Genomic DNA, 12,669 nt, shown 5'->3' on the forward strand with positions numbered 1-12,669 from the left:
AGAGTCAGTCGAAGCAGTTCTATTAACGTTGGTCGAAGCTGCACCGAGCGATAGAACGGACACGCATCGCAATAGTGGAGTTCGCGTAGGCGCGTTCTTCTTGCGGACGGACATTCCACCTAATTTCCTAATGCGACCTCAATAAATTAGTTCTCATAAATTATTTGAGTGTCAGCTAACAAGGGCAAGCCCCATAATGCCTAAAATAGATAGCCCTAGTCCTGAGCAGTGGCAGGACCTTCTAGCCGACTCGGACGCACAGCATCAGCTCATGCTGGTGCAGCGGGCCAGAGCCGCTGCTGAGGCGAACGGACTCCTGGACAGAGGACTGCCGGCTACTGCTCTTTCCTAACCCACTACCCCTGACCTCAATTTTCCCCAATAAAGTTTATCAATTAATGTACGTCACCTTTATTTAGTCTCTGCCGCACGGCAAAACTGTATTTTGCTACAAATTTCAATAAACAAGCAGATTAGATCTGGAGATGTCGGCGGACCGTTACGGAATAATTCCGACCACCTGGAGATTATGTTCACTGACATTCCACAGAACACGGACGCCTTTGCGTTTGGATGGCAGCGAAACGCAAAATTGCCCGCCGCGGTGGCTCAGTGGTTAAGAAGCTCGACTACTGAGCCGATGTACCTATAGGCTCGAATCTGACCACGTCGGTTTCGTTTCGATGGAGGTTGGGCTGTCTTTGTGCTGTGCGATGTCAGTGCATGTCAAAGATTCCCAGATGACTGAAATAACTCCGTAGCCCATTATGGCACCTCCTTCCCTCCGCTTTCACATTCACCTTCCTCCCTTCCTTACGACGTGGTTGAGGTGCCCACCAAGAAGTATGGAAGATAACGCGCCTTTCTTTTCCTATAAACAAATTTAAAAAACTTGACGGAAAGGCGCTGTGGCGCCTTCCTTAAAACGAAGCTTGAGTGTCCTAATTGAAATCGCCACACCATGCACAGCGTTGCTAATGCAGCCACGTAAAACCATGCTTAACAGAGCTTTTGCTCGTTTATCTAAGTTCAAGCCATTCTTAAACCGCTACCATTATTTCGCGATCCAGGCTGGTTAGTGCCATGTGTGATAGGGGGACGCCTCCGCCTACTTACCGGGTGCGCCGATGGCGACGCCGCTCAACCAGGAATGGGCGATTGACAGTTGCGTTCTAAAAGCAATATATATATATATATATATATATATATATATATATATATATATATGTGTGTGTGTGTGTGTGTGTGTGTGTGTGTGTGTGTGTGTGTGTGTGTGTGTGTGTGTGTGTGTGTGTGTGTGTGTGTGTGTGTGTGTGTGTGTGTGTGTGTGTGTGTGTGTGTGTGTGTCGGGACTCAATTCCTTAGGACATTTGTTGCCATGTTTTTTTTTTTCATAACGCAGGAAAATCTAAAAACCGGCGCGAACGTGGTACAACCGCACCGCCAATATGAATAAATAAATTTAAAAAATAAGGCGCCTGACACGTGCTCCTGTTTCGAGCCATTGTTGTAGCTTCGCGTGCTTTGCAGCGCTAGTTAACCCTGTGCATTGTGTCGCTCCATTGTGTCCCGTTGCGCGATGCCACGTGTGTGCCTCTTGCATTGTGACCCCCCCGTGCTTGTTTCTTATTCCGCCACTGCGAGCACTGAAGTGTGTTGTAAAATTTTCTGGACAGTTCTTCAGTGCGTTTGCGGTCGGATTTTCACTATTTGAAGAACGTTACGCGGTTATGGATGCGGTCTGTATTCGGTGTACGTTAATCCTAAATGTTAGTTACGGCAGTAATAGCTTAAGGGGTCGCCGCGGTGTCTCAGTGGTTAAGATCTCCCGATATCTGCGCCAAGGTACCTGGGTTCGATTCCGGCTGCAGCGGCCGCGTTTCGGTAGAAACGAAACGCAAGGCGCCCGAGTGCACTGTGCGGCATCAGCGTACGGTGAAGACCAGCAGGTGGTCTAAATTAACCGAGAACCGCCTTCTACGCCGTCCCTCATAGCCTGCTTTGTTTTGGGACTCTAAACCACATTAACCAACCAAACCTAATAACTGCGCAAGTTTCTCCATCGTGTGGAAGCTATAGCGCTGGCGTCATCAAACTATAGGTCGTAGGCTGCAGTGGCTTGGGTTTTACCACGCCCTTTGGCTGCTGCAGGTGAGGTCGCTGGATCGATTCCTCGCATTTCAATGGCTAATGTACCGAGTTATCTGTAGGGGCAGGCCCCAGCTCGTCGCGCCCAGAGCGGTCTTTCCATGCCCCGTGGTCCATGCACGCCGTTAATTCGATATTGTGAAGATCGATCTATGAGTCGAATCAGATTCCTCATGAAGGAAGCCGTTATCGTGCAGACACACTTCGTGACGTTCGTCTGCCTCCTTCGTTTTGTGTGTTGGTTCAGAGTTCACTCACCTCTTGTCCAAGTTTGACGCTCCAAGAAGAAAAAACAAAATGTATAGAAACTAAGGGCTGCTTCTGATCGTTGAGGCTCCGCTACCGCTTATAGAATTCCGCGGACCCTCATCTGAGCTATTATTAAAAGATTGAGAGCGAGGGAGAGGATGTGAGGTCGGTATGCAGGGTGATGGCCAGGACCATGTGTGTCGGAGATCCGCTCGACGGCGCCGGTCCTTAGGATGTGCACCTGTCTCCTCACTAGGCGCCTCTTCCGTCCTTTTTTTCACTCCTGGTGTACCGTCGAGTGCCAAAGGGATCTTTTTATGTTTTTTTTTTCGTCGACGAGCCGCTAGGCTTAGGGATGTATTCATTGGTGCGCCGGCGCATAAAGGGAAAACCTTTGATCGACGCGTGCCATTTGTAAAAGGACAAAAAAGAAAAAGAGATAGAACATGAGGGGCACTTTCGAAGTGCTAGTCGCAGCTACTGCACAAATGCATTCCTATACCTATACGTGTTTTCGATACGATGTGAATAACCGTTCCTCAGCGCCGATGCTTTGATACAAGTTGACGAATCGCGTTCTGAACCTTTCGGGAAGCATTCTGTATTAACCATGACCCTTTGTCGGTTCACGCCGATTGGTTGGAGCCGTGGCAAGTGCGGAGGAGACGGTCATATGAAGTTGTGCTTGCGCGTCATTCCCCGCTACGTCATCTTGGTTGAAGCACTTGTCGATGCATAAGTGGTATTTGTGTGGAAGTGGGTAATTACAAGGCTTGCGCTATGAGTGTTACGACTTATATTAAAGCGTCCGATAGCACAGGTACTAATGGCCTGTGTTACCAATGGCCTGCGTTCTATTTAAAAATTGTGGGAGCCCTTGCGCAGCTCTACTTGTAGTAAGTGGTTGTTTAGCAGCATATGTGCTAAAAATGAAGCAGAAAGGTTTTTTGCCTTCCTCGGTATCTGCTATCGGAAACACCTTAATTGCGGCGCCGTAAGTTAAAGGGATAGCGAGTATAGATCAAAGCGGTGAGCGACAGGGAGAAAGGATATGATAATAGGTAGAAAATTAAAAAAAGAGAATTCAAGTATATTCGTGAGTCCGATGCCTGTCCGCGATTTCATTGCGACACTGCATCACCGCAGACGGGCATCGGAACGGCGTTTAACGGTGTGTCCTTTCCGAACGAACGAAAGGGGTACGCGACTAGCTAAATTCGCGCCTATTTTCACTTGTCCACTTTCTGCAAATTGGCATGGTATGGGCCTTTTCTCTCCATCCATTACCACTTGTCTTACAATTCACGTTGTGAGATTTGTGACAAATAAAAGGAAGAGTTCGTAGCGATTTCGTTGTGAGCGCAGGTTCCTTGCACGAAATTGAGACATTCCGATTTTTGTAATTCAGTATGGAGTGGGTAATGTGAGCGAAATGAAGATAATTTGTTGGGATTAAGTGCATTGCCGTCTCTCCTTTTCCGTTGCGAAGAGTTTTACATACGCTGACGCAATCCTAATCGTTAGTGACAAAGGCGCCGAAAAAATAAATCAAATTTTCGAGTGCGTGTCATAACTTGGCTCCCGCGAACTTCGGCCTTCACAACTGTATATTTTGGCGGAAAAGGAAGCAGGATGAGGAGAGATGTTGATAAAAGACGTAGAAGTATAGGAGAGGAAGCAGGGGGGGGGGGGGGGGGGCGACAAATACTCGCCCAAATCCGGTATACATACACATGCGCCTGAAGGGGGCTCACACGAGCACACATGCCTGTCACGAGAGCAATAAAAATAAAATCAGCTATACGTGTACGCATGCATGGATGCATACATGTCGCCCTGCCATGACCGGTGTCGTTTTCCGCGTGCCGCTCGCGGGGCCGCTCGGCGAATGCCTCAGCCTGCGGCCTTGCTGCTCCCCCAGTTCTGCGTCTTTTTCTTTGCGCTCCGAACTTCGTAATTGCCTTTTCTTGTCGCCGCGGGAAGTGCGCGCCGGCGGCGAATGCTGTTGGTCGCGGTGTCGACCTGCGGCGGCGTCGTCGTAGACGAGGGGATCCGTCTGGGTCACCGTCGCCCCGTTCGTGGTGTACGCGGAGCGTATACACTGCGACGGCGGCAGGGCAGGCCCTGGTTATAAATATAGGCCGCACGTGCTTTGGACCTGAAGCGTTCGCCGTTGCGGTTGCCAGATTTTAGCCAAAGCTGGCGCGGAATCTGCGCAACTCAGGTCGTCCGAGATAGCGCTTCTGCCGGGAATGCTCTGGTACCGGTATTCAGGCGATCAAAAAAAAAAAAAAAAAAAAATGGAGGCAGCACTGTGGGGCTAAAACAAAACAAAACAAAAACAATCGAAGGCTCACAAAATGGCTAGGAACTGAATTTTCGGGTGCACAGGACCGATCAGTGGAAAAGAAAATGGCCAGGCATAACGTTAGAATTGATTGAAAGCCTTATTACGGGGGACATCAAAGCGGCCGTGGGGCGAAAGAGGGCAGTGACATTACACTTGACTCGCCTGGTCGCGCGATGGTATCTTCGAGATTCGAGTCGGTGGTTATTGTTCTACTGTTCCGAGGGGTTGGACTCGATTTTCTCTACACCGCACTGGGTAGGCCGCTCTGGCTCAAATATTGTGTTAGACTTCTTTAGCAATTCGACACGGTAATCTGTATTCTGGGCCGATGGCGTGGCCGTCATCTCGGTATAGAATGCAGTACACTGCCGTATTGAGAATGGAGAAAGCAGAGACAAGGGAGTAGATGTACGCCTGGAAACCGTGGAGTGCGGGCAAACCAAGGTTCGTGGGGGGGTAACGGAGGGGTTAGCCGGGATAAGGGGAGACAGATAAGGGTGGACGCAGTCGGCTCAGTATTATGCGAGCTTTTTGCTGGTCCACTTGGGGGTTCCCCGTCGGCTACAACTGAGCCGCGAGAAGTGTGCAGCTGTGCGGGTCTGGGGTGGGCATCGAAATTTGCTGTCGCCTTTGCTACGTGGCTGGTAACACGGCGACGAAAGACTGAATTTTAAGGCGAAAGCCTTCTTGGCTCATGGCGAGGAAGTGGCTTAAGAAAAAAATCACCTCCAGCCGAGCGCGCAAACTACTACTCCACGCCTGACTCGTGAGAAACCGATCACAATTCTTTTACAGCGTGAGGACGATAGCAGCGATGACAATGACGATGCAGTTGTGATGATAGCAGCGATACGGAGGCTATATAGTTGATAATGATGATAGCGATAGTGATATAGGGATGATAGTGATAAGCAGACTAAAGCGCAGTCGAGGATTTTTTATTTTTTTTTTTGCTTGTTTAGCTCCCCTTTGTTTTTTTTCTTTCGCCTTCGGACTGACGGTGCCGCAGTGGCGGAAGTGTTAGGCGCTCGTGGGCACGGTGTTTAGCGCTGGACCTTGCGGAACTGGTTTGCGAGACGCCGTCCGTTCGCCGTTGATCCGTCCGTCCGCGTTCTTCATCTCCTGAGTCACGCTCGTCCGACGCTCGTGCCCACTGCTCGCCCAGGCCAGCGTATTTTAGACGCTGTCCCGACTGGACTCTTCTTCCTTCTTTTCCTTTTGCCTGGACGTTGTCGTGGCCCCGCGTGCGCGGCGCATTCGTGTCTCGGCACGGGAGACTGCAAAAAAACAACACTCGCGGCCTCTTCTTCGCCCGCTCTATGCAAAACGGCGAAAGGTCGGAGGAAGGCGCGCGCTCTCTCGCGAGGACGTGAAGGAACGGCTGTCGCGTTTGAGTGCGCTTCGCTGGCGCGTGGCGATGATGCGAGTTGCCGCAAATGGGGTCTGGAGATTCCAAGTGTCTGCGCGCCGCCTCGGCGTAAATTGCGACGAGAGTGAGTTGGGGAAAAAGAGAGGAGGTCGCGGGCTTGCAACAACGCACCACGTCTGCGCATCGGGTGAAAAGGGCGTGCGCACCTGCTACCGTATACACACCGCGATTACTGCCGTAGTAGTAGTTTTGTGCAGTCTTTGCCAAAGCGTAGAGCCCAGGAAGTCTGCTTCTGAGCCACTTCGTGCGACTTGTTATGCATTTCCAGTGTTCCGAATCTCTCGACGGTGAGATTTTTTTGCCCTAAGCGCCACTACACGGCTCAGGAGCGAACTGGCCTCTACACCTTTTGACAAAGGCTGTACATACATTGGTCTTGAGCCTGTGTGTGCGGAATCCGCACGTTGCGCCAAATAAATACATGTCCGCCCAATCGCCTTCTTTTGTGCACCGTGAGCTGTCATAGCAACATAGCTGGACTCGGCGGGATCTAACGAAAGTCGCGGCTGCCCCGTTTCCATTTTACCAAAAAAGAAAAAAAAAAAAAAGGTTTGCTGCGTGACGTCGGCAAATTTAATTAATGGTGGAAGAGTCTTCGTGCCGTCGGTAGAGGCCGGCCAGCGAACCCGTCTACTAAAATCACTCTTCCGGGTACATGGGGCCGTCTCTGTTTCGCTTTTGTTGACGAGCGGAGTCTTATTAGAGCGTCGTCCCCTTTCTTCTGTCATACCAAAGCCTGAACGCACTTTTGAGCATCGAAGCGTCTTCACAGGGGACCGTTGTTCGCTCTTGATAGCGAACGAGGCTGTGGCGATGAACGTACCTCACGGCCTCTTACTTACAGATAGGGCAATGGCGGTTTTAATATAGCGTTACCGTATATATATTCCGGCACCGCTACCACGTTCAGACGCTCGCTAAGTATGGGAAGCATATGTGTATGGTGGCTATAACATTTCGACAGGCCACTTACAGTACAAAGTTAGCGCGCTAGCAAAGAAGCGCGCATGAGCTTACTGCTCTACCGCCGCCTGACGACAGGCGGTGTACTGTACGCGGTAAATGTATGCTAAAACTCTCCACGTTGCAAGCATCGGGACAGTGCAGCGATTTCCCATCAGCGCATGTGCGGGACTGCTTTTTTCAGTTTGTGCGGGGTTCGCATGATATCTTGTAAATGCGTTCCGTTGACAAGCATGTGTACTCGTCTCTACTAGTCGTGCTAACGGTGCCACCCTTCGTACCTCGCGCCATGCCTAATACAACGCGAGACTCGTGCTTCGTCTCTTTGCAGCGGCGCCTCGCGGTGTCGGAATTTGTCGTCGTTGGGAAAGGTAGAAAAAAATATATATATATATTGCGGCGGCATGCCGTCCCCTCTGGTCCGGCGGCTCTCAAATCTGTCCCGGCATCCGAACTATGAAGTGCTCTGCCGGCTCCCGTGTGCTCTCTCCATCTCCTCCTCCTATAGAAACGGGAGCGCGCAGTGAGTCGGTGCAATTCTGATCCTCGCGATACGTGCGCGAGCGGCGGCGCCGCATTCCAGCGCGAGTCCCAAATCAAGTTGGCCTTGCGGTAGTCGCAGCTCGCGCCCGAAAGTTAGCTGCTCCCCCTTCCATCCCTCTCCTTGCTTCGTTCCAGCCATCGGCCTTTCGCCCGTTAGGGAGGGGGTAAGGGGAGTGGGGTGCATGGACAGCAGTTACACTACGCACCCAGGAGTGTGGCCGCGGTGGCGAAGCCCAGTCGCGGTAGTCGCCGTCTCTTCGCTGAGTGTCTGCGTGCCACACTTTTGATGGCATTCGACTCGATGGTCGTGGAAATGGGGAGTGGCGCAGGCAGCAGCGGCAATGGCTTTACCATTATTATATTGCTTTTCTATCGCGGCCGAGCTCGGCGAAGACTGCAGCGCCGCGTGATACGCGCTCGAGCCGGGGAGGAAACGCAGAATAGAACCGTGGCGAAAGCGGTTCATCGCCGTTGCAGTATTGGGTGCGAGGACTCACCGTGGCGCCACCTCTCGGCTGTGTGAGCCTTTCCTGGGAAGTTTAACTGAGCGTTAATATTACATTCATTATTTTTTCAAATTATGCAATTCGGTTTGGGCCTGTTAGAGCCTGAATTGAAGTATTAGACCCAGTTCATAACATTTCTCTGCGAGAGGAGCTGTCAGGTGCCTGACAGGTTCGAAGCGCGTTCCCGTTACAGAATATTTTATGCAGTACGTACACTGTTTGTAGATTTGTGTCAGTAATTTCTGTCTGTAGATTTATGGCTGTACACTCTTCAGACTTGTGTATAGAATGTCTGTAGAGAACTGTGTCTATATAGTCTATAGATTAATCTATAGACTAAAGAAAATGAAGTGCATTATAGAGTTTGGCTTATATATAGTCTGTATACCAAAGCAGTACGTCAAGTGTATCAAATTCCTTCTTCTTGACTGCTGTTTGGCACTCTAACTCCAAGGAGTCCGAGCGGATATTTTTTCCTTTTTTTTCCTTGCAGGGCTGCTTTCTTGACAGCAGATCGCGACCTGCACATGCTTAGTTGCTTTCTCGTTCATTTTAAAATATTTTTGGTTGTTTCAGCGAAACTTCCCTTGTCGGGTATCGGTGGCTTTATTGAGAAGAGATGAGGCCTCCTTGCTTTTGGGCGAGGGTTTTTTTTTTTGTCTAGGAAGGTACTGCACAGTGAAGAAGCCATCATATTTTGTATTCTGCCAGTATTCGTTAGTTTCACAAATGATCAGTCAGCAGAGTAAAGTGATCCCACTTGCGTTATCGCCCCAGTGGGAGGGAAGGGGGGGGGGGGGGGGTCGCTCTATTCGATTCATACAATTGAGAACTAGCTTCGTTGCATGTAATGCCGGAAATCGCTTTAATAATAATAGTAAAGAAAACGTGATTTTTGTCTGACTCGAGGCTGGTTACTATCTCCATGAACGACCTCTAGTGATCCGATTGGTGAAAACACGAGAACCGGAAGTGGTATTGACATCTGGTTCCGCTGTTTCCACCAGTCAGATGACTCGAGCTCGGGGAGATATAGCGACACTTTCGATAGCGACGCGAACTCGAACGATGTATGGACCCTGGTTCTACTGCACAAGAAGCGGGAAGGCCTGCATCTGCCGATGCACAGCGGCAACAAACACGAATATTTAAACAAATAGAAAAACCGTAAGTAACAGGAGGGAGCGACATGAACGGGCGTTTGCTAGCTTGGAGGAAGAGAGAAGGCCTACCCTCCTGATCGTTTTCGTTGCATAGCATAGAGGATGCCGCGGGTTCTTTTCGTTCGTGCTTCTTTGCTGTTCTGCGTTCGTGAACCAACGCTGCAGAGCTGCCGCGCCGTTTACCAACTTCGCCCACGCCCAAGATTTGTCGTGGGCAACGCGCTAACAACGCTAGAGGACGAAGACAGGAGGGACAGGCGACGGCGCTGTTATGCTTTCCCACCGTGTGTGCACGACTCTCTTTTTTCGTTTAAAAGGCGTGCATGTGCGTAGGTTGGCTGACGATGTCGTTCGCGGCGCGCTTCTTCCGGTCCAGCGGACGAGGCACACATGTCTCTGAGCGCTGTGTAGCTGGCCTTCCCTGGCGGGGTGTGTATTTTAATTTTTTTTTTTTTTTTTTGGTCTTCGTTGTCCTGGGGACGCGCCCGTGTTGGTTTGTATAAATCCGGCCAGTGGAAGCGGCGCGTACGCGTCTAAAAGGGAGATAGGTGAATTGTTTGTAAACAAAGAATTTGGACGTAGGAGGAGAGGGCAGTGAAGCCATGCGGCGAGGAAAGGGTTCTCACATTCGGTGCGTTGTAACACCGTTTTGCGACGGCCTCCACGCGTTTTGCGTGGGGTCGGCCGCCCACGCGCGGAGCGTGGCCTCGATTGCTGCCGCGCTGCGATGCGGGCTTTGCGTCGAAGGACGTACGTGGTTGTTATATTGAGCCCCCCCCCCCCCCCCCCTCCCCCCCTTCTTCTCTCTCTCTCTCTCTCTCTCTCTCGTCAGGCAGCCCTGTAAATGAATATAAAAGAGAACCGAATTAATCATTACGGTGCATCTATTGTAATACATTGTAGAGAATTCCAACTCGAAGGGAACTAAAAAATCTGATTTGTAATAAAGGAAGCATCTTCAGTGCGTTTGATGTAAACGTAGGGCCAAAGCCTCAGTTCGAATAAACCGGAAATTCGGATTAACGAGATCGATGTTTCTGCTTACTATGTTGTTTCGATATACATATTTCATAGACAAGGAGTGCACTGTGATATGCGAGGGACGAAAATAAGTTATTCTGGGAAAAAGGCTTACAGAAGGCGCTAACGAAACTGGACATTCGTCAGACACGGATGGGACAAGATTAGTCATACCTCAATGCTTGTGAGGCATTCACAATTTTATTTAATTTCTTGAAGATTGCGAACTTATGTACTGCATAGATTTGCAATTTCTTCTTTTCTGATATATGGTCGTCGAAATCCCGGATGTACAGAAAGAAGGTTACGACAGACGTACGAAAGAAGAGCAGAAAAATAAGCCGGGATCATTTCGTTGTAATCATGGTAGTGGGCTGAAGAAATACCATGTACTTCCGATCCCGAGCTTCTTGTTTACTTGCGTATTTTTCTAGCTTTCTATCTATTTCTCTCTCAACTCTCCTGCTTCCTTACCCAGGATCCTTCGTTGGAAGTTTAACCACGTACGCGCTGGACGCTTCAAGCGGCATGTTTGTAAGCCGCGCGGAGCGAGGCAAACCTACGAAAAAGTTTCGGGATGAAGTTCTGGTGCTCATAACACCACGGTGTAAGAAATATTTCTTACACCGTGCATAACACCGCTATGGAGGCGATAGATTCGCGTGTTTGCGGTAGTTGGTCAAAAATGACTCCCAGGCCATTCTTTATGAATTGGCTTAATGCTTGCAGAGAAACGCGTTCTTTGTGACGTATTTACGTAGCTAAAAATCAGCAGAAAAGAAAAAAAAACGACATTGGCTCCGCGATCAAGCAAGTCGATGAGGCCATTGTTCTGTCGCCGGTCGAACCGCATTCCTTCCATATTTCTCCCGCGCCGACGAGGAGCTTGTTTCTAGCTCGCTGCTGCGACGTATTCACCTCACCTTTCGCGTGATATGTGTGCATTCACGGGGTGGAGGCCAGGGCGACGTGTGAGTCTTGAGAGAGAGAGAGAGACGTTCTGGCGAAGAGGTGCGGGTGGAGAGAAGGCTGCGGCCACCGCCTCTCTCTTGTTTCCCGTTAATAAAGCCAAGGCGTGGGCGCAACTAGAGAGAGGGGAAGAAATAGAAAGGGGTACGCGCGCCTGGCGCGTTTGTGTTGAGGACCTCTTCGTGTGGTATCGTGGCATTGTAAAGCGGCGCAGAGCTGTTGCTGCTGTGGTCTGATGCCTGTGCGCTGGTGATGTGACTGGTACGCCGCTCGTCGATCTACGTGTGGGCGACGCCGTCGCTGGTGTCACTCTCCTCCTCCTCCTCCCCACATCATCGCACACCGTCCGGAATGAACCGAGAGCGTGTGCGTTCGTGTTGGTGGCGATGAAAAACGGGGCTGTGGAGGAGGAGGGATGCGGGAAGAGAAAAAGCGGGTTGCATCGGAGGGCAGAGAAGCGGAGGGTGTTGTGTGCCGTAAGCGGCGGGGGAGAGGGGTAGAAGCAGGCACAAGCAAACGGAAACGGGGCCGCTCGGCGTCAGGCCGGCTGACTGGAGCGCGCGTAGGCGAGGGCGGAGAGTGCGAGGAGGTGTGCGCACGGCGGCGGCAAAGGGGGGGGGGGGGAAGAGAGGGGGTGCGGCCGCAACATCGACAGCGAGGCGGCGGTGGCGGCGAGTCCGCTGCCGTCGTCGTCGTCGTAGCTGCGCCGGTCGACGTCGTCGTCGTGGTGCGCTCGGAGGAATCCCGCTCCTTGCTGCTGTCGGTGCGGTGGTGCTGGGTCGGCAGTGTTCGTGGCGCGGCCGACGCTGGACCGGCTGCCGCCATGGGAGGACTACGCGGGCGGCGGAGCCGGCAGGCAGTACGCCGCTCCGCCGCCTCCTCCCTCCTATCCGAGGCAGCTACTGATGCAGCAGCAGCAACAACAACACCAGCAGCAACAGCAACATCAGCAGCAACATCGTTTTGGACCCCAGCACCCTTCCGTGTCGGGAGGCTACGAGCCGACGCTGCTCAGCCTGCTCACGTGTACGTACCCGTGCCGATGCTCGTCGTCGTGTTCCAGCGGTTTTTCTGTTGTGCCGCCGCGGCAGCTGCCGGCGTCGTGGGGTTTTGCCGCGGGGCTTCGACGCTCGTCCGGGGGAGAGAAACGGAGAGAGTGTGCGCGCGTCTTTTCTCGAGCTTGGGCTCTCTCTCGACGGCGCGGAGGCGAGAGCGGCGTCGTCGACTCCTGCGGCGTGGCGCTGTGGGAAACGCGCACGTGCTGCGCCGTCGGCTGATCGCGCTGAATCGTCCGGGGGTAACTGAGGTGGGGACGGCTTGTGAGGGAGG

At 51.6% G+C, this 12,669-nt stretch overlaps 1 protein-coding gene across 3 annotated transcripts in view; it reads left to right on the top strand.

Moving 5' to 3' along the window:
- Window positions 1-12,669, top strand: part of MED15 (mediator complex subunit 15) — a 126,921-nt gene that overhangs the window by 37,033 nt on the left and 77,219 nt on the right. The window contains exon 1 of one of the 3 annotated variants that reach the window (XM_084598456.1): window positions 11,984-12,366. The exons of the other annotated variants lie outside the window; for them this stretch is intronic. Coding sequence (XP_084454582.1) covers window positions 12,246-12,366 — 121 coding nt within the window. The 5' untranslated portion in view covers window positions 11,984-12,245. Of the gene's footprint in view, window positions 1-11,983; window positions 12,367-12,669 lie in introns of those variants that run through there. 3 annotated transcript variants of the gene reach the window in all.

The sequence above is a fragment of the Amblyomma maculatum genome, chromosome 3, assembly GCF_055883805.1.
Source record: "Amblyomma maculatum isolate TAMU_Amacu chromosome 3, ASM5588380v1, whole genome shotgun sequence".
NCBI lineage: Eukaryota > Metazoa > Arthropoda > Arachnida > Ixodida > Ixodidae > Amblyomma > Amblyomma maculatum.